Source organism: Leptonotus elevatus, chromosome 6 (genome assembly GCF_054856555.1).
Source record: "Leptonotus elevatus isolate MCC_2025b chromosome 6, RoL_Lele_1.0, whole genome shotgun sequence".
NCBI lineage: Eukaryota > Metazoa > Chordata > Actinopteri > Syngnathiformes > Syngnathidae > Leptonotus > Leptonotus elevatus.
In genome coordinates, this window is record NC_141244.1 from 9,573,171 (window position 1) to 9,598,003 (window position 24,833).

The window sequence follows — 24,833 nt, forward strand, 5'->3', positions numbered from 1 at the left end:
AGTTGCTCGGGGCTCAAGTAAAATCATAGCTCACCTGTTTTCTGAGTTTGGTCATGTGACTGTCGTAAAATGAGCCAAGATTGGCCGTTAAGCCCTGAGCAACTGTGATGTCATTTTCGGTCAACGGCAATTGGCAAAATGGGGTGGATTTTTCTGCTTTACTCATATTCAACAAATGCAATATTAATCAGAATGCTATGTTGAGAGCATTTGGGGGGTGGTCTTTCAGTTTAAATAATAATTTAAAAAAAACATTAAATAAATATCTGTTCGTATTGACAAATGACATCAATTTTTGAAGGTTGATTTTTTTCTGTGTTATCTGCTGCTAAAACTACACATTATAATGTATGTATGTAACAATTCAAAGCTATCAGTAAGACATCAAATGTAAGTAGACAACTCCTATTTAGATGCTTCCATGAATCTAATACCCGTTTTTCCATTTTTTTAATCCTGTTCACGGTCAGGGTGGATTTCGATCCTATTCCTTTCAGCTGGGTGAAAGGTAGACTACATCTTGGACTGGTCGCCAGTCAACCTCAAGGCACATAGAGACATAGCTAACCATTCACGTGCACATTCACATGATCACAGCGTGACAAGTGAACACAACGCGAGTGCTCTACTACACAGCAGAGACGCCTCCAAAAGCATTTGAACAGTGAAGCCACTCTCTTTTGCTCACGGACATTTTTGTTTGGCAAAATGAATGAAACAAGAGATCAACATTTTGTCTTTTCTTTCCAAGTATATACCCGTGGATCCAATCATAATTAATTAACAGAAAATCTTACCAGAGTACATTTTTATATGCAGTGTACTTACACTGGAGAGAGCGGGCAAAGGTTACGCAACTCTTCCTAACATTGCGACATCGATCAGTCGAGCTAAGGAAGAAGTGGTGATTATGCACACTTTAATCACAAGAACAGTGGTTGGCTGATAGCAATTACCTTGATGTAATTTGATTCTATTACAACATAATAAAGTTTCATTTGAGAAAGAAAATTGCAGAGCAACAAGGTGCAGAGCAATTCCCTGGCCGATAATACAATAGGTTGAAATAAAAGGTTTTTAATGGTTGGAGACATATAATCCCGACCTGTAATAGAACACAGTGTCTTCTCGTTAAATTAAGTTTCCACAATTTAGTTTGTTTTCAGGACGCAGGGGAGTTTCTAGACCTAATAAATACCTTAACAAACTCTGAAAGCAAACAAAATAACAAAAGTGAAGTAGAATCGTGTACCACAAACACTCAACATTTGCAATCTAAAATCTATAAGCTATTTGCAGTAACAACTTTTAGCCTTTACCAGAAAATGTATGGAACCACAGAATATCTTTCTGTTCCAAACACAAATTAACAACAGACCAAACTAACAGCAGAATTGAGGTGAGTATCAATTTTAGCATCAACTAACTTATTGTGCTCATTTGGAGAAATTGTCAATGGGAGCACAAGCCAACAACAACATGTCTTATGACCTGTAAACAAATTTAAACAGATGTACAGTACTATATATTGTTTTCTCTGAACTTATAATGTGCAGTAAACTGATGCTTGATGGTGTTTGGCAAAATTGGCATCACTCATTTTCTCAAATGACAGATGCACATTCACAATTACCACTCATAATTAATTTTCCTCATCCTCTTTTTCTTTTCTTTTATGTGCCCTGAATCATAAGCTCACCTCATTTTGTTGCACTGTCGGTGTACAGTATTTGCAAAATGCCTTCTATCAAAGGGCCGGGCCCCCATGAGAGAATTTTTCGAATCAATTTAGGGTTAGATATGTGATGTGGATTAAGTTTCCGGCGGTTATCACCAGCTCATTTTGTTTTTAATGATGGTACCCGCTTACACTGTCTGTTGCATGGACCACTGCGTCCTTTTCCACGCTGACATATCTGCTGCTGATAGCTGCTTTGATTAGCGATGAATAAAAATAATAATAATACCAACACCCAGTCTAACATGCCTCCGTGCAGATTTAATATTCAAATTTCATAGTTTTTGGTTGTAGAAAATGGATGGAATCAAACTGTAGATCAGCAAATATCTTATTTGTGACTTTAGCTGATAAATCAGACCTTTTTGACAAATCTCTTTAACAAATGGACTTTTTTGTCGTCCTGTCCTGAAGCGGATTGGCTTTGATTTAGCACTGAGCATACGTTCATTTTGTCCAGGTAAAGAAAATAAACAGACATGAAGATCTCTTATGAACAAAATAGCATCTTCCTGAAGGTAAGCCTAAGCTCTGCGCTGCGGAATGCGTAGATAGCAGGATCAATAAGTGCGTGGCTCATAAGCAACAATACGTGAAGCTGGAAGAGTGATCTGAAACACTCGCAATATGGGTCTTTCGGGCACACTGTCAAAATAATGAGGTGGAGGAAAAAAGGTGCCCAACACACAACAAATGCCCCAAACAGGATAGTAAGTGTTAGAGCTCCTCTCATACTGCTACCCCACCACCTCAAACGACATTTTTCCCCTCCACCTGAGTTGACAGCGGCAATCTTTCTGGCATGGATACGCGCCAGCATGAACATATAAACGTAGAGGAAGCAGATGACGGCGAAGGAAATCAAAAATAGGCAAACAAAGCAGATCATGATGAACTTGAAGTCGAAGAACGTCACCATGAACATGGCCGACACGCCACATGTTGTCCAGATGATACCTAAGATGGTCCCTGTGCGCCGCATCGTCATGATGTTGTGGTATCTGAGTGCGTGGAATATAGAGACGTATCTGCAATAACAAGCATTAATGATTAGGTTACTGAATTAATGCATTGATTTGCAAGAAATTGTGACCAATTCAAAAATAATATTCAGAATGAGCAAATATAGAAATTATTACTGCCATTAATTAGCTAGATTATTAGACTGTAAGACTATCCAAAGTCACAAGCCCTAAAGGTAACACAATGTGGAATTCAATCAACGTTATGGCCAAAAATGTACACTACTCATAAAATTTAAGATCCACCAGCTAATACATTTTGGTTGTTTGCTTTCACGACGAACGCTTTCAATGTCGGAACTGGGAAAAGCCAACCGGGATAATTGCAACTTCCGACTTCCAAAGAAGCAACAGCTTTGCCAACATTAGCCTGTGATTGGCCCATGCTGCCAAGTTGAAATACAAAATACATTTTCAAGCATTGTGGCTGTGTGCCTACCCCGAGATCGACATACATACCGGTCCACGGCAATGGCCAGGAAGCTGAAAATGGAACCCACAAAGGACATAACGAGCAGTGAGTCAATCACATCGTCAAGCTTGGTTTCAGAAGACCCTTCCTTCTCCAGTTGCCCCACATCTGCAAACACAAGCAGGACGTTCTCACAGGTTTTAGTGAGGCTGGCGACGGTGTTGAAGCCCGCTAGGCTGCACATGAAGCAGTACATTGGCGAGTGGAGGTTTCGGTTGTATATGACGGCCACCACGACCAAGAGATTCTCCATCAGACTGAACACGCCGATGGTGAAGAAGACAGCGACAGGAACACTCAACTCGGGGCAGTCTGACTTGTTCATTGAGGTGTTCATCATCAGACAAGACAGGCGCTCTTTACTCTCGTCTTCTGTTGTTATGCTTTGTCATTTGCTCTATATTATCTCATGTAACAGTTCAGGATAGTTGATCGATACCCTCCTCGGGGAATGGCAGTAGAATAAGAGCGGTGTGAAACATCAGAGAACCCTAACGGATACTGTCAGGATCTTCTTCTCTGCCCATTTGGTTCCTGTCACATATCGTCTTTCCCCCTCATCTTCTTCCTGCAGTCCTGCAATTTTGATGGGAATTCTGTTGTTTGGCCAGATGGTTTCCACCCTGTGAATGTTTCGATGTCACGTTGGATGTTTTGGAATGTGTCCTCTCCTGTCACATGTAGAAAGACAAGCAAGCGTAGACAAGACAAGCAAGTTAAAACAAACTATGCTTTTCCTTCTGATGATTATCCAGCCAACCATCCATCCATCTGTCTGTCTGTCTGTCCGTCTGCCCGTCCATCCGTTCATCCGTCCGTCTATATATCCATCCATCCATCCGTCTATATATCCAACCATCCGTCCATCTGTCTGTCTGTCCATCCATCCAACCGCCTGTCCATCTCTCCATCCGTGTGTGTCCATCCATCCATCCATCCATCTGTCTGTCTATCCATCCATCCAACCGCCTGTCCGTCTATCCATCTGTGTGTGTGTCCATCCATCCATCCAGCCATCCGTCCGTCTATATATCCAACCATCCATCCATCCGTCCGTTTGTCTGTCTGTCTGTCCGTTCGTCCGTCCATCCATCCATCCATCCATCCGTCTGTCTGTCCATCCATCCAACCGTCTGTCCATCTATCCATCCGTGCGTGTGTCCATCCATAAATACATCCGCCTGTCTGTCTGTCCATCCATCCGTCCGTCTATATATCCAACCATCCATCCATCCATTTGTCTGTCTGTCCATCCGTCCATCCATCCATTTATCCGTCTGTCTGTCTGTCTGTCCATCCATCCATCCATCCATCCATCATCCTTCTGTCTGTCCGTCCGTCCATCCATCCATCTATATATCCAACCATCCATCCATCTGTCTGTCCGTCTATCCATCTGTGTGTCCATCCATCCCTCTATGCATCCATCCATCCATCCATCCATTTTTTTATACAGCTTGTTGTTGCTAGAGGTGAACTGGCTTCCTTGTTTTCCGTATGTAGCTATTCGATTTATGGCGGATCAAATCCACTTCAGAGCCTAAAATACATCTGACCAAGGTTATTTTAGTTAACAAAAATGAACAAAATAACTAAAAATGTCATAACAGTCAAATAACAGTCATTTCAAATTTGTGGTTTATTTTATTACATAACACTTATTGTGACTTTTTTTTTAATCTTGCAATCGTAAAACTAACTAAAAAAAGATACATATTTGGAAGAAAAAAATCAAAACAAATCTGCTCTGAAAATAAAATAAAATCCACTGATTTTTTTTTAAAGAAAAGTTCAAATAAAATAAAAATTGACTACAATCTAATGAAAACCCCTAAATTATTATAAGCCTACTTCTGACTCACTCAAACTGATAGATGTCATTTAGTGTAAAAGATAAAGTGTGAAAATGTGTGCCACGTAACATGTTGAAAAATAAGCTGCATAAGTATAGCTGATGTTTTTTTGTATTGTTTTTTTCCAACTTAAAAATGAGACCCGCAATGGCAGCGTATAAAAGGACTTTGAACGGATTTCTATTTCGTTCCTATTTAGCTGAGCTCTATTATAATAACACTGAGTGAGAGAGCATGATGAGAGTGTGCTTCCACAATATTCTCGTGAAACTTCATCTAATCCACAGGAAGCGTGCATGCACAAAGGAATACACGCCTTTCATTTCATTCATTTACGAGGTGCTTTTAAAAAGTGAGGTACTCTAATCATTATTTCATCGTAATAACCTTGTGTCCCACTTCACTGCAGCAACATTGACACAGAGCATCCTGTAACTCTGTTTTCACCAAGGTGTGTTAATATTTATGCATCCAGTCACCGAGATGTTTTAACCAGATTTCTGACATATCTGTATTTTTTCTCCTTTATATGTACCGTATACTACTGCAGTTTAAATACTTAATGATGGATTATTCTTTGAAATAGAAATACAGACAGATTTGGTATCAGGATTCCCTCAATCATTCAGACCAATCAATGGGTGGTGATAATGCTTTGCTTATAGCCTATAGATACCAAAAGTTGTGCCTTAGTTTTTCTCAGAGTAATTTGGAAAGATCAGTTTTCTGTAAGTTTCCTATTAATAACAATACAGAATTAAAACACACCCTGAGAGCCACTGAGAGGATGAAGACCTTCTGCGAAATGTATTCATTGACTCACACAACATCTCAAAGTTGGACATCTCTGTTTATGGTTTGTCGTGCCAACTAATAACTCAGGTAACCAAAACATGATCAAAATCTTAATTATCCACTATAATTGTAATTTCTGAATTCCAATGTATATTTTTTTATTACATTCACAAGTTATAGTCCATTAGACTTGATTACAATTTTTGTTAAATTGCATTATCCTAAATCATCATATATATTTGTAACATTACCATCCAGATTAGTGTTGTAAAAACCTACCTTGATTCACAACAGTCTTCTGTGAAGACCTTTTCGGAAATGACTTGTCACATATCCGAGCCGAATTTCACCAGTGTTTTGAGCGGGGGCGTTCTTTTATGTGATGGATGTATGCAACCTTGCCTCACCAAGGTTGCAACACAAGATCAGTAGTTTTTTTGTTGTTTTTATCTTTATTCCTTTTCTACGTGTTTATCTAAAAGTCACCCCGTAAAACTCATTAAAAAATACACTTTTGCATGTGACTGGAAGAACAAGCAGTCCTGATAGAACATTATATTGTGTAAGTGTGCCCCTCAGTACATTATCCCTAATAAAATGAATGAATACATAAATACACAGAGACAAGACAACCATCCGCACTCACAATCACACCTATGGACAATTTGGAGTGTTCAATTAACCAGCCATGCATGCCTTTGGAATGTGGGAGGAAACCGGAGTACGGAGAAAACCCACGCACGTACGTCCCCCCCATCATAAAATTGCATCTAATCTAATCTAATCTAATCTAATCTCATCTAATAAACCAGAGTACTCACACAGGAAGGTCAAAGCCGAAATATTAACCCAGAACCTCTTGACTATGTAGCATGTACTATGTAGCAACAGTAACTTACTCCTTTTTGTGCGAAAACATTCTAATGGGCTGTGAGTGTAACTTTAAAGCATGTTTTCCTAGAATGTGCCACACAAAATAAATGCAAGTGTGTATAAGAAAGGGAATATCTTATTTTATATAAAAGCTGTCTGTAATTAATTATTTTCCCTAAAATCTGTTTTTAGGACCGAATAATGAGAATCACCAGTTAAATAGATTCAGAGCTGTATTGTAATTGACGCGTAATATCTGAGGGGGGCAGTAATACGTAAAGTATCGTCTACGGTGCAGAAAATGTTAACGAAGAAGAAGCATTTAACGCCAAAGAAGAAGATATCGAAAATTGCCAGTTTTCCGGTGTTAGCAGTAAGCGAGGAATGGCGCAAATGATATTCACTCTTTGGATGGAAAAATGTAAAACAATATCAGTCAACGTAATATGAGAGCAGGCAGATGTTCCCGGTCCTCCTTCACTTGTTATTCGAACACAACTGCCATAAAATTGAGAACTTAAAATGTAAGTACTCTCGATCGTTAGCGTTAGCAGCTAAGTTAAAAACGTCAACCCGTAGGTGATTATTCGAATTCCGTTATTTTGATGTTCTGGTATAAGGTGTCCTTCTGCCACTATCATCCCTGAGAATCCAGTTGTTGGCATGTGTAACTTGACTCTTTGAATGCGACTGGAAATCACACAGCTATAAATCAATCAATTCTAAGATTTTTTTTTTTTAAACGTTAACCCTAACCTTATGAGATGTTTAGTGTACTTGACGTGACGTCAACTGCAATTGGGGTTTCGCCTTATCATGACCTCATACATTTGAACTGCAAGTGTCGGGAGGCCCAGAGATGCGTGTGTTTACTTTTGTAAACTAGTATGCTATCTGTACATTATATTGGGACACCTTTTTCTTTTTCAGTTCACACGTTCCCTTAACATCAGTTGAAGCTGTTACTTTGTTTTGAACAAGCCACAAAAGGCAAAAAACATAACAAAAAAACAGTTTACGTAAAGCACACTGAGGATCATGCACAATTTGCTGAGATCACACACTGCAATGGTTGAGACCTGTTAAAATGTGAAGATGGTGTCACACACTGTAAAAATGTTATCCTGTATTCATCCAGAAAAAAACTCTAACACATGAGTTTCGTTGTGACCCTCTTGCTCCTACCCAGCATGTGTTGACCATTACTGGAGCCAAAAGGTGCAGAGGGACCAGCAGCGGCAGGTTTCTGGCATAGATGAAGCATGAAGAGCCCAGTGCACAGATGCAGGGACGTGGAGCACAGTCGTGGACAAGCTTGGGCAGGAACCACTTTCTTACAGATGGAGCAACGCATCCCCATCTCCAAGGACGTCATCACTTCCTCATCTGCTTCTGCCATGTGGTTCATTAAGGACGCCTGTGGCATCATTTGCGCTCTCATCACGTGGCTGCTGGTTTTGTATGCGGACTTTGTGGTGCTGTTTGTTATGCTTCTACCCTCAAAGAATCTGACATACAGCATTATCAACGGGTCTCTGTTCAATGCTCTGGCCTTTCTTGCCCTCGCCTCGCACCTCAGGGCCATGTGCACTGATCCTGTAAGTGACTTACTCGGCTGCTTGAATTGTATTATGTCAAAATTGTTATTTTCTTGAATAATGGACCAAGTTATAGGTAGTTGTAGATGTCATGCCTTAGTTAATCACCAGGTGTTACTACTGCAGGTGGCTCTAAGTACCTTTACAATGATTGATTCCACTATATATCATGGTATACGGCAGAGTCAAGTTGCACCAGAAAAATGGTTTCTATACTGACTTGTTGTCAATAAGTTGGTAACATAATGAGCACTATTATAGCGCCGACCTGTGTCATCAGAGTAACAAATGCTTTACTCCAGGATGAGCAGTAGCTCATTTGCATGAGTCAGACCGCCCCTTTAAAACATTCTGACTTTAACATGGTAATAAACAGTGTAAAAATGTTTCTCTTGGTAATTGGGGTGTTTGGACAAAAGAACGTCACAGACATGGATATGTAGAAAGACAGGAAATAAAGTCTAGTCTCTTTTTTAAAAAAAAACAGTTGAAAAAAGTTGCAAAATGTTTATTTGGCAATACAGGCTGTACTTACGTAAACTAGCTACATTGTTTGGAGCCATTTTGTTAGTGTAAGTGGTACTCATAGGTGGGAGCATGTTTTGAACTAGGTAAGCTATTAAAAAATAAATAAAGTCTTGACATGGATTCAAATGAATAGATACATTTGATTAATCGCACAGCCCAACTTGTAGTAACACTTTGCTGCACGACCCACACATTGAAATCTAGACTAATCTAAAATGTATCATGTTTCTTACAGGGGGCAGTGCCCAAAGGAAATGCAACAAAGGAATACATCGAAAGCCTTCAGCTGAAACCAGGACAGGTGGTCTACAAATGTCCCAAGTGCTGTAGCATCAAGCCTGACCGGGCACACCACTGCAGGTAAAGGGCAATACATTTACAAGCTCAAGTCGATGCCACATTCCAAATGATTATGCAAATTATGTTTTTCTCTGATTTTTATAAATATTCTATGCAAATGGCAATCAGCATAATTTTCAAGTCAGTGTTTCCTATAAGATTACTATATTCATCGTAGATGTTTTAGGACAACGCACACCAACATCAAGATGCTATATATAGTACATTGCAGATCAAGTTTAAGCACTTAACTGTGAAGTCAAAACCAGTATCAAAGTTAACGTTTTGTGGAAAAACATAATTGCAAGTGTTTATTGAGGTCCTTTCTCACGGACATCTCTGACGGACTCTCCTAGTGTTTGCAAACGCTGCATACGGAAGATGGACCACCACTGCCCCTGGGTCAATAATTGTGTTGGGGAGAACAATCAAAAGTACTTTGTGCTGTTCACTGTAAGTTGACTCTGATGATGTGTCACTTTTGTGGTGTTTTCTAATTTGACATTCCCGATCCTTTCCCTCTGCAATTATGTGATATTTTATAGTATATATGGCACATTTTGTTGTTTTAGATTCAATTTAACTCCTTAAATCTCATTTTCTTTTTATTCAGATGTACATTGCTCTTGTGTCTCTCCACGCTCTATTCATGGTGGTTTTCCATTTTCTCTACTGCTTTGAAGATGATTGGACAAGTAAGTATATTTTGTGTCTAGTGTATATTCACAGGAAGGTGTTTTGGTTTTTGCATTACAACCTAACACTGTATACTGGATATATAAAATGAGCCAACCCCCGTTTTTTGGTGGAAAACATTGGTTGATTGGCAGGATATCTATCCCTGCTTCTCCAAGAATATTTAGGTTTAAAAAAAAAAAGAAAAGAAAAAAGGCTTTTGAATTGAATGGGCATCAGTTATTTCTGGATCTTCCAAATTAGCGGCCTGGCGCATTCCCTATCCTCCATGGATAGTGTTTTTGAAATGTATTTGCCATAAAATTGACCTAAACAAAATCAATGATGGTGCCTCAATAAAATAACTTTAAGCATTCAGTGTTTCCCACAAATAAATTGGCCATCACCCAAGAAGTTTTCCAGAAAATCTATTAAAAATATATTTAAAAAGAGAAAAAAAACGTGTTGCGACAGGATATACCGTGATGTAACGTTACTTCGCCGTCACTCACTTGTGGATCGTGAGGCTAGAGGAGACGTAGTAACTAGACTGAGACCCACGTCCTGTCCAACCCCCCTCCCATCCCCCCACCGGAGTCCACCCACCCAAGTAGATTTCAAATCTGGGAAACACTGGCATTTTACTCTGAGTATCGGGTGGCCCACTGATCTGGATCCATTTGGACATTCTATAAATTAACAATTGGATGCATGCCTTGGTTTTGGCTGGGACATTCTAGGCGTAATTTTATACTGATAGTCATTTCTATATTTGAATGTATACTCTTCTCAGCTGTGCTGTACAAGAAACTTCCTCAGGTTTTTAACAAGTAGCGCAAGGTTTTGTGTGAAAAATGATTTGGAATGCTCTATATCCATAATTTGCTCTTCTTTGACTAATGGTGATGTTCCAGATCAAGATAAAATGCCCAAAACATGCATTGTGCTGCCCCCATCATGTGCTGCCCCCATCATGCTCTAACAAGGGTTAATTGTTTGGTTGAGGCACAGTATTGCTTTTTCAACAACAACAAAAAAAAAAATATATATATATATATATATAAAATTATTTCGCTTACCTTCGATGTTTTTCGATATGTTAAGAGAACCCTTGCATCTTGCCATCTATAATGGATATATAAAAAGTTTACACACTCATGTTCAAATGGCAGGTTTTTGTGATTTAAAGAGAAAAGATTAATAAATGATTTCCCCAAAAAATCTGCCATTAATTTAACGTAATATACAGCAAAGTTTTAGTGTTAGGTTGTGCATATTTTTGCGTTTTTATTTTTCCTGCAATGAATGAGTTTGTTTTCCAATGAAATTCTATAGATTATAATTCACATTAAAAGTGGAATTTTTAATTTGTCTTGCTCTCATTTTTCCCATCACATAAACCTGGCATTTAAACAGGGGTGTGTAGACTTTTAATGTCCACTATAGCACATAACAAACGTGACATGGTACAGAACATCACCCGAATTTTAACGCCTTGTTTCAAGGTTTGTTAGTTTTTTGACACATTGTACAGATATTCTTTGGTCAGAGTCACTGACCTATGAGAGATTTAAATGTACCACCTGAGTCATAACCAAAATACATTTGATAAAGAATTCAGGAAATCATAATATTGTTTGTGAAGGAAGTCAAATTTGTCACAAAAACCTACTTCATCCCCAAAGATTAAATTTCATCATCTTCTCAATTACCAGTTTTCTTTATTTTTATCCATATATTTAAAATGGAACAGAAAGATTTCACATTTCCAAGTCCATTGCCCGTAGAATTAGCCCATCTTGATGGTAGATAACACCAATGTGCTGTTTGTACTGCATCTGAAAGTACATTTCACAGCATGGACAAATAGCATTTTTTAATCATCTGTAATTGTTTTTCCCCTTTTGTATGTACTTTTTAACCAAATTACCATGTGTGGTATGAACCTGCTTTTGTTGTTGTTGTTGGTTTGAATTGGTCATCCTGAAGCAAATATAGCTGGTTGTGAAACTAAAACGTCTGTCGAAGATCCCCTAACTGAGAGATCATCGTAGAGTGTAGTAGAACCTCATATGAGCCTCTTCTTGTCCCTCGTGCTTTTCTTCCTTCATATCGTCATTTCCCAGAGTGCAGTTCCTTCTCTCCACCAGCAACAGTCATCCTCCTCATACTCCTGTGCTTTGAGGGCCTCCTCTTCCTCATCTTCACCTCTGTGATGTTCGGTACCCAAGTCCACTCCATCTGTACTGATGAGACTGTAAGTAACCCATTTAGTTACAAGTAGTCCTTTACCCTTCCTCCCTCCCTTTGCTACATCTCTCTCCCTAATTGCTAGCTGATTGTCATTTCTCTCTGCTGCTTGACCTGTTGACCAATTCACCACCAAGGCAATCCCCAACCCCATACCGAGAGCCTTAATATGTAAAAAATTGAATTTGGAATCGCTACTGCTACCTGTTGACGAAAATTGAAACTGCACACACCCTTCTCCACGTACACAATGCGCACATGACGTCAGATCCGTAGACAGAAGGCAGGAAATTCAAACCCGAATCCAGTCGGAAAACTATTGGCCAGAGGCTACCAATCGTGGACAGCTAAGGTGTTCATTTACTAATTGGAAGTTTCAGTCATAAATGGTCAAATAAAATGGTTATTGTAAAGATATTTTTAGCCAAATTGTTACAGAGAACAACTATTTATCTGTAGTAGTTGATTGTAAGAATCTTTTTTCTTTTGGTGGTTTCTGAAGTCCTTTCTTTTTAAAACCCCATATCACACTGTCATTGATGTGAATATATTTTCTGAAAGAGAACTTCTATTCTACATTCAAGAATGGCTGTTCTGTAATGAAAGCACTCGCTTGTTTTTTGTACTTTGTGTATGACAAAAGTTGCCCGTTTAGCAATGATAATTCACATCTACTTGAACAAACACTGAGCACATCTCAAGTCGATGGCTCCATTTTTCAGGAGAGGAATGGGTATATACAATTTTCCATTTTAAACTGAAGTAGGGATGTCCTGATCACGCGTTTTTGGACCGAGTCAGAGTCATCTCATTTTGAGATGGGCGGATTCCGAGTCCCGATCCGATAGCTCGGCATTTTATTAAGAAGGAAAAAAAAATATATATATATATATATATATAAAATGTATTTATTTATTTTAAACAAAACTACCCCAACATCTTTATATGGTGAGTGGACAGTGGTTAAACTAAATAAAACATTGAAACCCCCTTTAATTGCCGCATCTATGAGTTACTCAAAGGGCTATTAATAATCAGTATATTCATTTTTTACAAGACCTTTATTTTTGAGAATCTACTGTAGCCGTTTTAAAGCATGCTATTCAACACAAAATTGATGGGCTAACCTAATGTTGTTTTTCTTTTGGAAGAACAAAAATACTGTATATATGTGCATGAAACAAGCCAACTTCAGAACAAACAAAAGGGTGCATTTGAAGAGCAAGCAAGCAAAATGTATTGTAACGTCTTGCAAGAACGCCGCCAGCAAATGTTGGTTGGGATGTCACCCTCAACAACAACTCACGAGAAAACCCCCCTATAACACACGCAACCAAACCGCACGTCTCAACCAAATCATTATTTACTTTCTGAATTGTCGTTTAACACCAACATAATTGTTAAAGAAAGAAAGCGAGGCTTGGACAAAATTGATGGTACCTCCTATAAAATAAATTTGACCAGAGGGACATGTCTACCTCAGCTGTGTCCTTTAATTTGCATCACAGGTGTCTTCAAACTCATACTCAGTCAGTCTGCCTATTTAAAGGGTGACATATAGTCTCTTTGCTTTTTTGCTGGTATGATGTGTACCACACTGAACATGGATGACAGAAAGCGAATGAGAGAGTTGTCTCAGAAGAGCATTATAGACAAGCATATTAAAGGTGAAGGCTGTAAGACCATTTCCAAGCAGCCCCGATGTTCCTGTGACACTAGTGGCACATATTGAGAAGTTTCAGAAGTTGAAAATACACGGGACTATAGCCAACCTCCCTGGATGTGGCCGCAAGAGGGATATTGATGAGAAATGGAAGAGACCAATAGTACAGATGCGATCCAAAGGGCCCAGAACAACCTCCAAAGAAATGAAAGGTGAGCTCCAAGGCCAAGGTACATCAGTGTCAGATCGCACCAGTGGTTGAACCCAAGTGGACTTCATTTGAGATGGCCAAAGAGGACACCACTGCTGATATTAAATCATTAAAAAAAAAGTGAGACTGGACAAGGTAAGTTATGGGTACCATCATTTTTGTCCAAGCCTGTTTGTTTTGTTTTTGGTTGTTGTTTTATTAATTCTGTTGATTAATTTAAAAGTAATGTCTGATTTTGAATAATTTTCTTTCATTTTTATTTATTGTTACTTTTGTTAGTTTCAAGTGATTTCAGTGACCGTTGTGGTGTTTTATTTTATTAACAGAGGAGTATCAACAATTTTGTTGATGTATGTCTGTACTTTATTCCACGAGGAGGAAAAAACGCCGGTAATAGTCGTCAACTGTGACTCTCATTATTGTAAAGAACATAGTAAATATGAACCAACTACAAGAAGTTCAGGACAGTAGACTGTTAAATCATTTATTTACCTTTTATTTGATCATTTATTAATATAATGGCAATCATTTCATTTGCTCTAAAAGTATAAATAAAAAGCCTATAAAGGAATTGTTTATGCCTTTGAGCTCCACCTTAACCTCAAGAGTTCAATGCAAATCTCCTTTGTACAAAAAACAAAATGACCTGTGCCACCGGTTAGCTAATAGCAACAAAATCCAACCAAATTCAGTAGCAAATGAGCATGAAAGATCACGGTTGCCCTTTTTCACAAATAAGTGTAAAAAAAAAAGTGGAGCGGCCGAAAAATGTCAGTAGCCCAATTTTTTGTGCACTTATATATAGATTTTCTTTCATATTTATACCCATAGCAACTAAGGAGTTGATAGTAATCTTTATATAATAGGATGGTGCCTTGTGATGCCCTTCACAACAATCATCCAGTCTCTTCTTTTTACATGATGACAAACTGGTTAATTGTGAATCTCGCGCTCTTCTTCTTTGGACACATCGTTCTACCTCCCAATTGAGATGTGTTTTGTAGGCATGGCTGTATGATAACCTTCAGCAAAAATATCACGGCTCAAAAATATGTTATTTTCACATCCTTCGGTAATTAACTTTTTTTCTCCATTGGGCACAATTTATTTGACTTTTAAACAACATATAGAATATGTGTTACATTAGTAAAAGTGTACCATGTGCATTGTGGAGTTTAAAATGATATTGTTAAAGGGTTTTATGTATCATGTATACTCCACCAAAGCCCAGATGAGTACAAAGAGCCCTGACTTTTTAACTGTGACTGCATCTATCAGCTTGTATCTTCCCTTCAGTGTGGACAGTTTCTTGGGATTGAGGAGGGGTGTAGGGTGACGTTGGGCTCATCCTCGCGGGCATGCAATTTTTTAGCTAGTGGATGAGACAATTGGGATGTAAACAAAAAAAAACAAGAGCACAGCCTAAACTAAGAAAACTGAAAAAATGAACAATTTATTCGAGCGTACGTACTCGCACGCACACATTGCACGATTTTGACACAGGCTGCAGTTATGCTTTAGGCCAGAGGTGGCAATCACATGTAAAAAAGTGACAAGTCAAAATACATTTTAAATAAACATGATAGATAGTACCTTAAGTAGGGATTCTTAGTTGTATCTGTAAACAAGAGACATGTTTAAAAGTAAGATGACCTTACAAGCCCAACAGTGAAGTTTTAAGGTCCACATTCTAGGACTCAATGGGGTGCCATGGGGTCCCCAAAAAAAGAAAAAGAAAAGAGATTTGACAATAAACACAACTACATTTTTTTAAATAATCTTCTGTAGAAATGTACAAAATACAACCTAGATTATTTTGTGACAAAAATGTCCAACTCCATTAACATTTCAACACTTAAGATGAACTCTGAGCACTCAAAAACTCCTCCTCCCCATCTCAGTGAAAATAGACGCGTGTGTGACTCCCGTGAGCGGAGTCAGTGTGGTCGTGTGGAAGTAGCGAGTGTTGCTTATAAGTCTTGGTTCGTTCTGTACATCTTTGCACGTTTTGCAACCTTGAATGAACCCTGATGGAAAAAAACACAACACTCGCAAGCCGGCGCCATTTAGAGAGATACGGGCTTTAACATTACGGCACATTTCACATAAAGGCAAACTGGCGCTCATATATTACTACCCGTACCTGGAGCGTTGATAGGAGAGAACGCTTGCATTGCTAGTCGGCGTTGCTGCTTTGTTGATCCCACCGGGACTCCGGAGGGCTCACAAACACGACAGACAGTCATCGCATGCTGTGTGTTCAAATGCTCTTGCATAGTGGTAGTGTTTCCTCCCTTACACGAAATATCCAATTTGCAAACATTCCAAGTTGGCCAGTTGTTAGCTTTTCTTGGAAGATGTCAACAAACTTTCGAGCGCGGCGCCATGTTTGTGGCTCGGCGCGCACGTGGTGACGTCATCGTCCCACACGGAACCAAAAGGCAATCGTTAGCAAAAAACGGCAAACGATGCCAAGGAATTGAAACACTGGGAGCCGCTTCTCAACAAGAACCGGTTTTCGATTCCCATCCCTAACCTTAAGTGAGCAAAAAACCTGCAGCTAAACAATGAAAATAACTGGAGGTGCGCACTACCGTCTCTCGTCTCGCTTTAAAAACACGAAGCCTCGAAAAAATACACGGACTGAGGACCAACTGAAGACACGAGAAACAGAAGTGCCTTCTGGCTGTTGTGACTTGTGATTTTCAACAGCTGTATTTAATGGTGGAAGACTCAAAGTTACAACTGGGAGGAACCATGCTTATAAAAAATGGCATACAATATACATGATTACGTGTTATATTTTATTCAAATATCATATTGGTGTCAGGCGAAAACCTCATGAAGTTACATTTTGGTGAATTTTCATATTTCAATCAGAAAAACATAGAGATCTGCATGTCACGTAACTATTCCCTAAACAGATTATTTCCCCCACATTTTGCGTGTAATAGGAGGCTACCCTCAGACAATTTAGCATCTGCTTATTCCGCCACCTTGTACAAAGTGCCCGATCACGTCTTTCGCCTTCATTTGATAACTATTACAATCGAGCTACATCTACACAACAAATCCTCCCTTTTGTTGTTGACCCTTTTTATGGCTGCTGTGATCCATTGGCTATGCATTGGTTCCTCTTTTGGTAGCCTGGAGAATGTTCGATCCTTTTTCTTCTGCCTTTTCGCGTTGTGGCAGCAAACAGCTGTCAATCATTGTTAAAGTGTGGCGTTGACGTGTTTTCTATACTGCCAAAATGGCTGCGCTGACGCCCATTTTGGGATGCACGACGTCAACGTGCGGATCTCTATTCAAAGCTATCTTACCCTGTGTGGAAAAGTACTTGCCCGTCTTGTTAAATCAGTGGCTAATCACATTTTTCATTTCATTTTCACTGACCACAGCCAGAGCCTGATTACCTCCAGACATGTTAAATCAAGAAATCACCAAAATAGGACATGTCTGACAAAATGAAGTCGGCCTAAATATATCACAAAGTTGCAACATTCGTAGTCAAATTTTTGTTTTGACAAAAATTTCAGTTGGCAGCAGACAATATTGTCCAAAATGGTAGCTCCCTGCAGTTGATGGATTAATCTGCTTTATTCTAATTTCATACATGCAGTATTATTCTGAATACCATAAAGTAGCGTGGACAAATACAATATATATTTTGTAAATACAGTTTTTGTGTTGATTTGTTACCATTTCAAATGTTTTAGGTGTCCCAAAGACCTATTTTTACGTTTTTATGTTGGGTTTTTTTGTGCTAGAGCACATAGAAAGCCTTGATGCAGCCTCTCAACTGCAAAGAACGGTTGAAGAAATTGTAGTTATTACACAAACGGCCAATAGGTGGCAGCAGAGCAAAAGAGATCAACCAGGGGTCATGTTGGGAAAAAATACTCACATTTCTAAATAGGTTTGTGAATAATGATGAAACTTAGTTTATATATTCTAATGCTAATTGCTGCAAAACGGAAATATATAGAAATATACTTTCCTGATGAAAGAAGAGATTCTAATCTTTCTTTTGGTAGGTTCCATGTTTTATGGAAATAGATCACAACATTCTGTGGGCCTTGCAAAATCAGTCAAAATCCAGTAAAACAGCCGGGAGTGAAGGGGATTGCTTCGGTGAAAATGGCTGGGAGTGAATGAGTTAAGTGGTGTTTTGTTTGAAGTGTCAGTGATGTTAGCCTTTGAGTATCAAAACTGCTCCTCAAAGAAAAAAAAAGTTCTTTCATACCTTGCAAAGGTCATCTCATTAGAGTTGTCAACATTTTTCCCCGGCATCGTGTCAGCATTTTCCCAAGCATCATCATCGAATCTCTCAGGTATCATTTCTGTTTATAGCAAGAGCCTTCCTAATAATGATAATCTCACCATACTGATGTAATGTTTTCCATCCACACACTCTTTAATTGTGATTTTTGACCAATCAGTCATTGGTCTGTGAGTGTGTGGTTTTTTTTTTAGGTTTTACTGAAACCAATCACTTGATCATTGGCTGCAATTGTGAAGAAAGCTATCACAATTTCAAATGAACACTTTGTGATTGCTGACGGGAGAACACACCAACTGAAGTTTGGTTATCTTTTGTTTTTAGGGCATAGAGCAGTTGAAAAAGGAAGAGAGAAGATGGGCTAAAAAAACTAAGTGGATGAACTTGAGGGCGGTGTTTGGACACCCTTTCTCCTTACTCTGGTTTAGCCCGTTCTCCACCCCTGACCATGGGAAGGCTGAGACATACCAATATGTGGTGTGAAAGGGAAGAATGCGTCTTCAAGCGGCTGTGACAGTCGTTAGTGACTGCGGACAGCTTCACATCTGCTTAATGTGCTTACTTCATCCTTAATACTTGTTTACGTTTTACCTGCAAACACTGTTCATTTGTGAACCTTATTTAACACTGTGATGAGTCGGAGATTTAATTTGTATTTTATTTCTGAACACGCAGCTTGATCTAAGTAAATTCACAGATTTGATTCCGAACAAATATTTCAAATGGTGTATTGCACCCTAAGTAGCTGTTTATAAAAATAAAAATAAAAATCTGGAATGAATACTAAAAAAGTGGCATTTTTGTAACGTGTGCAGTTGCATAAGCGTGAAACATTCCAATTTTTGTGTGACATTTGCACAACAAAGCTGCCATTGGCCGGTTACACAAGGGATTCTATTTATTAACTGTAGACTGGAACCAAATTTGCTAGCGTGTTTAACTGTGACCATTCCAAATTGCTCTGCTATGTTCAGAAGCGAAGTGAGCTCGCTTCCGCTAGTCGAAATTTGAAGATTAAAGCGTATCTCTAAACGAATACATGCACTTATGTCAGGCTCAAGTTCCCCACCACACTCGTGTACTGTATGTGCATGCTACTTATAGAAGTTTTCACTATTGTGAGAGGACTTGTCATTTTGAATTGCGTGTGACTTTTCTCTGCTTATTGTGCAGTGGAAGGATGTTAAGTGGACTTATTTGTTGTGCTTTTCTTCTATTCCAATGCTTTCAACACCTCAATTGTACACACTTTGACTGGTTTCACGCTTGTAATTGGGTACTCTGGCCTTGATCAAAGCACTTATGGTTCTTGAATTGGTTCATTTTTATCATTCCTATTAATCCGTTCTATGTTTTGATCATCAGACCGAAGGCTGCCCAGTAAAAGGTACAACCTGATTGGACAGCTTTTTGTTACACAAGTCAAACATCCCCTATTGGGTCGTTTTAACCAAGCATATTTAGATTTTAATGAAACTGAATGTACTTGTTGGTAGTCATGGCACAACACAAAATCTCTAAATTTAGGTCAATCAGAGCCGCGGTTTGGGCGATACAGCTCGCCAAATTTGGACGCATTTGGCAAAAAATGCCGTGGCTGCCTTCCTTTGAACCCTTATATCTCAGGAACTGTCGAGTCAAAGATTCCAAATCTGCATTGAAAGTCTCTGAATTTTTTGTTTTACCAAACATAAAACAAAAGTTCAAACAATTAACCCTTTGCCAAAAAAGTCCAAATTTGGCAGATTATAGCTCTCAAACTGCTAATCCGATTGACCTAAAATTTCAGATTTATTGTTTTGCCATCACTATCAACAATTACACCAAGTTTGATTAAAATCTAAATCTGCTTAGTTAAACACACTGGGTGATTTGACATGGATCCACCCTATTGTATAAATACAGCTGACATGTCAGGAAGGGCTCGAAAATGTTTATTACGATTCTTACCACCACAAGCAGAGGAGGTTACGGTTTTGCCTGCGTTTGCCTGTGCCCAGTTAAACTTGGTCATGTGGCAGTCAAGTTATATTTGAGCTTCAGAATGACCATAGGATGACGTTATTAAAAATGGATACCGATAATTGTTGATCCAAATCATTCATTCATTTGAACATAGGAACAAACTGACGGGTGGTTTTCCATGAAATTTTGTAATGCAGATAACAATATTTGATCACAGTATGAATTGAATATATTTGTGATCTTATCTGTCAATTCAAATTTCACCAGATCATCTAAATTAGGATTAGGTTTAGGATTAGGTTACGGTTTGCCCCTTGTCCCGTGCCCCAACCCTCAACAAAGGTTTCCTGGAAATCAGTTGAGCAGTTTTGTTACTCAACAAAAATATAAATGCAATTATTTTGTTTTTACTCCCATTTTGTTATGAGATGAACTCAAAAATCTTAAACTTCTTCCACATACACAGTTTCTCTCAAATGTTCACAAATCAGTCGAAAGCTGTGTTAGTGAGCACTTCTCCTTTGTCAAAAACAAAACTGCACCTTTCAGTGTGGCTTTTTATTGTGGGCAGTCTAAGGCCCCGTCCACACGGAAGCAAAGCCGGCTTCGTTCCTCAAACAAATCTCGTACACACAGAAACATTTCAAGACTTGCGTGTGTCCAAAAGAACGTCTGTAATGTATATGCCAAGTCTGGAGTGGCGCTGTAGCGCAGCCACAGGGAGTTAACGGAAGAGGTAGAAAAATCTGCGAAGAAGTCAAACTTTTTTTTTTCCCTCTTACTTTATTGCAATCTACAGAACAAACATGGCTTTGCATGTATCGAAACAACATGAAAAAGACGAACACGGAAGTGACAATGGCGGGTGATTCAAGTACACCGCCGCTTGTTGAACGTGGGAATAAAGAAGCGAAATATTTTGCTGCAAAACGACTATGACACGGCTCTCCGCCATAGTTGTTGACAGAATTTCCGCATACGTCATCAAACTACGACAACGCGTCGTCATCGAGCTGCGACCATTACGTCATCACTGGAGGAGTATCCTGCATAAGGTGTCCAGACGGACGCGTACGGGGCGCATTTTTAAATCTTTCCACTTTGGAGCCCGGTTTCAAAAGTGATCCGTTTCAAACTCCGAAACCGCGCCGTCGTGTGGACAAACGGTAAGAAACTTGTGAGGATACATTGAAACTTTCGTGTGGACGGGGCCTGAGGCACACCTGTGCACTAATCATCATCTTCATATGGCACACCTGCGATGTGGGATGGATTATTTCGGCAAAGGAGAAGTGCTCACTATGAGATTTAGACTGGTTTGTAAACAATATTTGAGAGAAAAGTTTCAGATCTTTGAGTTCATCTCGTAAAAAAAAAAAAACGAGAGCAAAAACAAGTGTTTTTGTTGTTGAGTGTAACAAGCGGGCAAAGGCGGAACCTCCTTTGCACACTTAATGCATGACTTGGGTAGTAACACATGAAAACATTTCAATTTACTGAAGACTGTAATTATCTTTTCAGAAGAGTGCTTTCTTCCTTTGTTCTGTTTACCCTCAATCATGTGTATGTGATAGTGAGTGAAGGCATGATATCGACGACGGCTACGTTAGTATAGATTGTCCAGCACAGCTGATGTGATGTTGAATTATTGCTGAAAACGTTGAGTCTCAATTTTGTTTTGGGGACATTTCATTGTTAAACATCCTCAAGTAATTTCAGCACGTGCAGGGAATAAACTCTTCTCAGTTGCAACGCAAAAGTTATTTCCAGACTCTTTTTTTTTTTCTTCTTCTTTTTAACATTCAATAATTGTTTCTAATCAATCGTGCCCCTGGTTATTATTTTTGCTCCGCTTTAACGTTCCAGTTCCAGTTTTTTTTTTTCTGTGTCCCTGTCTTTCATTCTGTTCCCATGATTGTGTGTTAATATGCACCGCCTTCCCTCCCTCCAATGTTCTCTCCACGCTCATGCATTTACTTTGATAACCGAAGCTCTCTGAAGCAGACATCACTTTATGGTGACGGAGGTAAGGCTGCGACAAAGTTCACTGTCGCTCTCTCACCGTGCGTGCGGTACATCCTTAGCATGCACGTCACACTTAAACATTGAAAGACAGACATTGTGCAATTGGAATGTACAGTTTTAATACGCTTGTCACAGATGAATTTGCTTCTGGCATTATTGTTTCTTATTTGTATTTCTTCGACTGGGTGCATGATCATTTCAGTCATCTTGGGCATGTTTCCATGAAAGGAAAGGCATCAAAATTCTTAATACAACACTCACCACTGTTGTAAAATGTGTTCGATTGATCCATCGAATGAACACAAAACTTAAATGAGTATTGTATTAAGAACTAATCTGCTTTTTGTGTCTCCATAACCCAAAAAGAGCAAACCACGATCACAATCGAGTCCCATTGCTAGAATGAATGGCAACCCTCCAAACTTCACCTCGGCCCTTACCTCTGTCCTCTGCAGGGCATCGAACGCTTGAAGGGGGAGATGGGCAAGTGGGAGAAGGCGCCGTGCTGGGAGGCCATGAAGGCGGCGTTCGGTGGGCCCTTCTCCCTCACCTGGTGCAGTCCCTTCTCTGGGATGAGCTGCAAGAAGAGACCCGCAGAGCTCAACAGACTCCCGCAGGGGGACATCATCGAGGAGGACGTCATCGAGATCCCGCTCAACTAGGACCGTCTGCGAACAGCCGTATGCCTTGGGCTGCATTTCATTTCGTACAATACTGAAAATCCTATTCGATGATATGCTTGTGTTTTAGCTCATATCGAACATGGCTCCCCTGTATGTCTCGATGTCAGATATTTCCAAATTTAAAGCAAAAATACGGACCACTTTAATTAACATTCCAAAATGACATATTTAAAATCATCCCAAACGTACACGGGCATGAAATCGTGAGAATGCAGTCATTGGCAAAGCTGCCTTGGATCAAGTGCAGAGTTCTCAAACCCCTGCTGCGGAAAGCGAAAATCTTGTGTGTAATTGATACCCACTAAAAAGTTGAATGCTGCCACTAGAAGCCACAAAGCACAATACTTTGAATTAATCTCAAACCACTTCAACAATGGTTCCTTGGCACAGCAATACTTTGTTGCAATTAACGGCGGATAATTTGCCTGAAAATGTGGGGATTAACTTTCAACTCAGATGTTCTATTGCAGCTTCAGTCTCCATGTTAATTTAATTTTTAATAGGCTAGAGGTTCCATTTAACTCATTCACTGCCATTGACGGCTATTGACGTCAAAAATCCATTTGAACTATTTCTATTAGTTTAAAAAAAAATCCACTTTTGTTAAGAGTATGAAAACCTAGAGAGAGATTTTTTTTACATTTAAAACAGATATCACATTTATGATTAATCATGAGTTAACTATTGAAGTCGTGATTAATTACAATAAAAAATTAGGAGCATCGGGCGATTAAAATCATAATTAATTGCATGACTTTACGAGTTAACTCGCAATTAATCACAAATTTTATATCTGTTCTAAATGTACAATAAAAAAATATAGGTTTTCATACTCTTAACAAAAGTGGGGGGGAAATGTTAAACTAATAGAAATAGTTCAAAAGAATTTTTGACGTCTATAACCGTCAATGGCAGTGAATGAGTTAAATGGAACCTCTAGCCTACTGTCACATACAAACTACAGTTTTTGTTTCTTTACATGTTTTCCGCAGACAAAAAATACCATCAAAATGATTCTCCTTCACATGGAGGCTGCTAAAACACCAAAGATTCCGCCGTCACTGGAGAAGTCATGTCAAGCTTGTTTTCTTGAGTTGCAGCCTTGTGTTTCTGAAATTTATGATTGAATGGGACCTAACGGGTTTTTTTTGGTTTTTTTAGAAAATACACATTTTTCAGTGTTTATACGGGAAGATAATGCCATCACCAGTTTTTCAATTTGTTTGCCTTTTTTTTCTTTCTTTTTTACTAAAAGATTGTCATGTAAAAGTGAAAACAGTTTGATATAAACAGCGGTTTTCCAATATATATAATATAAATAAAATGTTCTTTAAAAGTTAAAAGTCACTGCCAACACGCAACAGTTTGTCTGCCATTGTGGATATTTCTAAACTACTATCTTTGCAAACGAGACTACTATACTGCCTATTCCAAAGTAAATGATATTTTCAAGAATTTGTGAATAGAAGTGAAGGGAGTTACTGTGGTTTCTGTCCACTACTACCAGTTTGCTTTAAAAAATGGCCAACAGTAGCACTACTAGTCTGAGCACATTGTATCCACTTCTGTCGTTACCACTGTGCCTTATCTTTCCTGCCGTGTGTGAAACGTTTTGTTTTATGTTTAACCTTAAGTATGTTGTGTGTCAATATGAGGGCTTTTAACTCAAACGGGTGCTGGAAATCAGGTTGATGTGATTACTGTGTTGAATTTCATTTTTCTGTTAAAAATTATTGGATTGTTGAAAATGTTTATTAAATACACCTTAATTTTGTCTTGAGATCATTTGAAACCGTTATTTTTTTAAGTGTGCATTGTCATACATGTCAAAGTTTCACAAGTTTTCTATTGGTGGGGGGGG

The 24,833-nt window shown here is 38.9% G+C and overlaps 2 protein-coding genes across 5 annotated transcripts; one reads left to right on the top strand and one right to left on the bottom strand.

The window, feature by feature from the left end:
- Positions 1 to 2,179: 2,179 nt before the first annotated feature.
- Positions 2,180 to 3,572, bottom strand: mc2r (melanocortin 2 receptor). The gene is made up of 2 exons (XM_086078511.1): positions 3,220 to 3,572; positions 2,180 to 2,766 (listed from the first exon to the last, which is right to left on the bottom strand). Exons 1-2 carry the CDS (start codon positions 3,570 to 3,572, stop codon positions 2,229 to 2,231), a joined length of 891 nt encoding a protein of 296 aa, XP_085934637.1. The 3' UTR covers positions 2,180 to 2,228.
- Positions 3,573 to 7,093: 3,521 nt separating this feature from the next.
- zdhhc3a (zDHHC palmitoyltransferase 3a) lies at positions 7,094 to 24,757 on the top strand. Of its 4 annotated transcripts, XM_086078327.1 has the most exons (8): positions 7,094 to 7,277; positions 7,943 to 8,351; positions 9,115 to 9,239; positions 9,575 to 9,671; positions 9,832 to 9,913; positions 12,020 to 12,150; positions 22,745 to 22,969; positions 23,965 to 24,757. In XM_086078327.1, the coding sequence occupies exons 2-7, from the start codon at positions 8,016 to 8,018 to the stop codon at positions 22,949 to 22,951; spliced, it is 978 nt and encodes a 325-aa protein (XP_085934453.1). In that variant the 5' UTR covers positions 7,094 to 7,277; positions 7,943 to 8,015; the 3' UTR covers positions 22,952 to 22,969; positions 23,965 to 24,757. The 4 variants fall into 4 exon arrangements, with proteins under 4 accessions (XP_085934453.1, XP_085934452.1, XP_085934455.1 ...); XM_086078326.1 differs by having other exon boundaries at positions 22,745 to 24,757; XM_086078329.1 differs by lacking the exon at positions 12,020 to 12,150.
- Positions 24,758 to 24,833: the final 76 nt, after the last annotated feature.

Excerpts from the sequence above, each read along its gene's own strand:
- zdhhc3a (XM_086078326.1), top strand. The coding sequence starts at position 8,016 with ATGAAGAGCCCAGTGCACAGATGCAGGGACGTGGAGCACAGTCGTGGA. Across the intron at positions 8,352-9,114 it reads GGGCCATGTGCACTGATCCT|GGGGCAGTGCCCAAAGGAAA; the intron begins GTAAGTGACTTA and ends TGTTTCTTACAG. Across the intron at positions 12,151-22,744 it reads CCATCTGTACTGATGAGACT|GGCATCGAACGCTTGAAGGG; the intron begins GTAAGTAACCCA and ends TGTCCTCTGCAG.
- mc2r (XM_086078511.1), bottom strand. The coding sequence starts at position 3,572 with ATGATGAACACCTCAATGAACAAGTCAGACTGCCCCGAGTTGAGTGTT. Across the intron at positions 2,767-3,219 it reads CTGGCCATTGCCGTGGACCG|ATACGTCTCTATATTCCACG; the intron begins GTATGTATGTCG and ends TTGTTATTGCAG.